The sequence below is a fragment of the Hordeum vulgare genome, chromosome 3H (genome assembly GCF_904849725.1).
Source record: "Hordeum vulgare subsp. vulgare chromosome 3H, MorexV3_pseudomolecules_assembly, whole genome shotgun sequence".
Classification (NCBI taxonomy): domain Eukaryota; kingdom Viridiplantae; phylum Streptophyta; class Magnoliopsida; order Poales; family Poaceae; genus Hordeum; species Hordeum vulgare.
Window position 1 is genome coordinate 552,188,120 of NC_058520.1, and position 3,167 is coordinate 552,191,286.

A 3,167-nucleotide genomic window follows, 5' to 3' on the forward strand; every position below is an offset into this window, starting at 1 on the left:
GCCTGATGCTGATGACGAGGCGACGACGCCGATGGGAATGAGAGGCGAGCGCGAGGGAAAGCTCGCTGGCGTTGGCGGCGACAAAGAGCCGACGATCCTCGGGCAGGTCGCGACGCCACTGTTTTGATTGCGACTGCGGAAGCACCGACAACTCTTGTTTTTTTTAATAAAGTACTACTCAAAATAAAAAACTGTAAAATAAACCGATACAAATGGATAAAAGACGGACAAAATCCGTTTTAATCTGGATCGCTGGGTTGGAGTTGCTGGGCCTCCCCAATTGGCCTATGCATGTGCGTTTGTACAACTATTCGCCGCATCAAGCGACAAATAGGATTTTCCCAGCGTCGAATTCATCCCCTCTGCACCTAGACGCACCTATTTCCGATAGGCAGGCGGAGGCGCTCCGGACGCACAACAGATCTCCCTACTCCACATCACGGTCCTCTTCCCCTCCGGCGACTCCAGCGCGGCGGCAAGGCGGCAAGCAAGGTAATTGCCCGCACCCGTCATCCTCGTCCTCCTCTTCTCCACCCATAATCCTGCAAGAATTCCTCTTATGTTGACATGGATCCGGGGAAACCACGTCCCGGCGCCCCAGATCCATCCACGATCCGCCCCTTTTCTTGGACCAATCGAACCACCTGACCCCGTCCTCTCCTTTCTTGGTGCCTAGATGGATTGGCAGGGGCAGAAGAGCGCGGAGATGCTGATGCAGGTGCTGCTGGTGGCGTCAGCGGTGGCGGCGTTCCTGGTCGGGTACGCGATGGCCGACTTCCAGCTCATGCTGCTCGTGTACGCCGGTGGGGTGGTCCTCACGGCGCTCGTCACCGTCCCCAACTGGCCCTTCTTCAACCGGCACCCGCTCAAGTGGCTCGACGCCGCCGAGGCTGATCGCCACCCCCGCCCGCAGATCAGCAGCGCACCAGCAACCACCGGGGGTAAGAAGAAGACCGGGAAGAACAAGTAGTCATGTTACTTACTGGTCCATGTGTCGCAGACATGTTTCATGATATCAGTTGCTCAACTTCTGAGTATGACATGCTAGATGTTGTGTTACCTGAATGTTTTATGACAAAAAAATTAGCTTCCTTCTTGGTGTCTGGATATCTGCTTTCGTGGTCCTGAAAAGCCGTATCACCTATATGTGGTCTATAGGGCAGTGCCTATCAATCAAAAGAAAGGAAATTATAACATGTGCTGAGTTCATTCATCTGATTTTGAAACTAAAATTGTTTTGGTGCCACTCTGGATGTACCAGTCCAGTAGAGTTTGGTATGGAAGGACTGGTGAGTTCTTAGCAATTGCCAGGGTATGAGTTGTGGCTGTTGGTCATTGCAAAATTCAGATACCTTAAAAACTGTCTTGGTTTGTCGTGGTGGTTTCAGGTTAAACTGTGCGTGCAAATGCACTATATACTTAGCTACTGTTTTACTGGTGAGAGATGTGTGATAGACTCTGTTGTGGTATTTTCTTTGTATCTCCGGTGTTTGTTTGTTTGTTTTAGTCCACAGGATGTTCAAGAGTCCCATGCATCATGGACCTTGTGTGTTGTGAGTTCATCGTTAACCTGTCGTTAATGCTCATCGTTGCAACTGGGAAATATTGGTCGTCCCTAGAAACATAATCATTTAGTTTCTTTGTGTAATATATTTGATTTAGGTGCCATTTAACATGGTTGTCTGAAGGAGGAGATGGGCACAACTTGAACACCTTCAAGAGCCAATTTGAGGGATTTTAGAATTTATCTCTTACTGTCATGCATTATCATTAAGATTGCAAGGTACCAAACACATATTCAGTAATACTTTTGTTTGGGTAAAAATTAAAATGGACTTCTGGTTCTGCTCGCCTACGTATGCTGACATATCTTATGCATGCTGTAGTAATTTTCTAACTAAGACAGAACCTAACATGTCTTCAACATTTGGGTGGAACATTTGATGTCCTTACTTTTGTCCCATCTTAAGATCAGCCACATTTGGGTCACTAGAGAAACTGGATCATCAAGTAATCTGAGCCCCTCTCACAGTATCATCAAACTAGATGCTGTGCTTATGTTTTTCCTGGTTCCATGTAGTGATAGTGCTAGCCTAATTTGAGTTGTGTGCATCAGGGTCAGCCCATGTAGATCCGCCCAGGTTACATGCTTGTCTAGCGGACCTCTATATTTTGGTTACCTTGCCTAACCTTATTATTCTTAAGACTGGTCATTTGGGTTTGTTCATTAGTTTTTGTGTCGTGATTCCCTTGACGGGCAGCCTTAGTTAATTTGAAGAAACAGGTGCGTGCGGTCATGCTTCGCCTACTGAATTTCTATTCGCCAAGGTTATGAGAGATGCTAACAGCGTGGACCATGTAATTTATAAGTTTGTCTTAAAGATGAGAATGATGGTCTGTTTGTGGTTGCTCGTACTGACCTACTTCCTCCGTTTCTAAATATAAGTCTTTTTAAAGATTTTAATATGAACTAGGAGGAAAATAAGTGAATCTATACTTTAAAATATGTTTATATACATCCGTATGTAGCGAAAATGCCTTTTGGAGCTAGGGTTCAATGGCACCCTTTATTTTAGAAAAAATCAAAATTCAAATTTTTTGTTTCAAAAAAATCTAAAAAATATATGCAAGTATACAAGGATGAAATGTATATATGTGCGAAAATTCAGGATGAAATACCTTAAGATGCGAACATGCAAAAAGAACAAATACATGGACATTTGGGATGAATAGTATCATGTGTTAAAAAGCCATAAAATTGTCTTTTTGCACACCTCGTTTCAACGTATTTTATTTTAAAAGTTTGCACACATGTGTGTTATGCCTTCATGTATATTCGTATTTTTTCAAATTATTTTAAAATGCAAAAATAGGAATTTTGATGAATTTAGGGGGTTTCAAAAACAGGCCTCCATGGAGGCAGAGCTTCAAAACGCCCTACTCCATATGTAGTTCATATTAAAATCTTTAGAAAGACTTATATTTAGGAACGGAGGAAATATTAAAATCTTTAGAAAGACTTATATTTAGTAACGGAGGAAATACATGACGGATTACGCTTATGATGATCATATGCATAGTTTTTTCATGGTGGGGAGGAACTTCGTTGGTCTTTTTTAACACTGAATTTTTGTAAATGCTCATCAGTAAAAGTGTCCGTGCGTTGT

The 3,167-nt window shown here is 43.3% G+C and overlaps 1 protein-coding gene across 1 annotated transcript; it reads left to right on the forward strand.

The window, feature by feature from the left end:
* Window positions 1–353: 353 nt before the first annotated feature.
* LOC123444957 (probable signal peptidase complex subunit 1) lies at window positions 354–1,091 on the forward strand. Its single transcript, XM_045121851.1, has 2 exons — window positions 354–492; window positions 677–1,091. Exon 2 carries the CDS (start codon window positions 677–679, stop codon window positions 968–970), a length of 294 nt encoding a protein of 97 aa, XP_044977786.1. The 5' UTR covers window positions 354–492; the 3' UTR covers window positions 971–1,091.
* The last annotated feature ends 2,076 nt before the right edge of the window (window positions 1,092–3,167 follow it).

Bases quoted from the DNA above. Each gene is read 5' to 3' on its own strand.
- LOC123444957 (XM_045121851.1), top strand. From the start codon at position 677: ATGGATTGGCAGGGGCAGAAGAGCGCGGAGATGCTGATGCAGGTGCTG.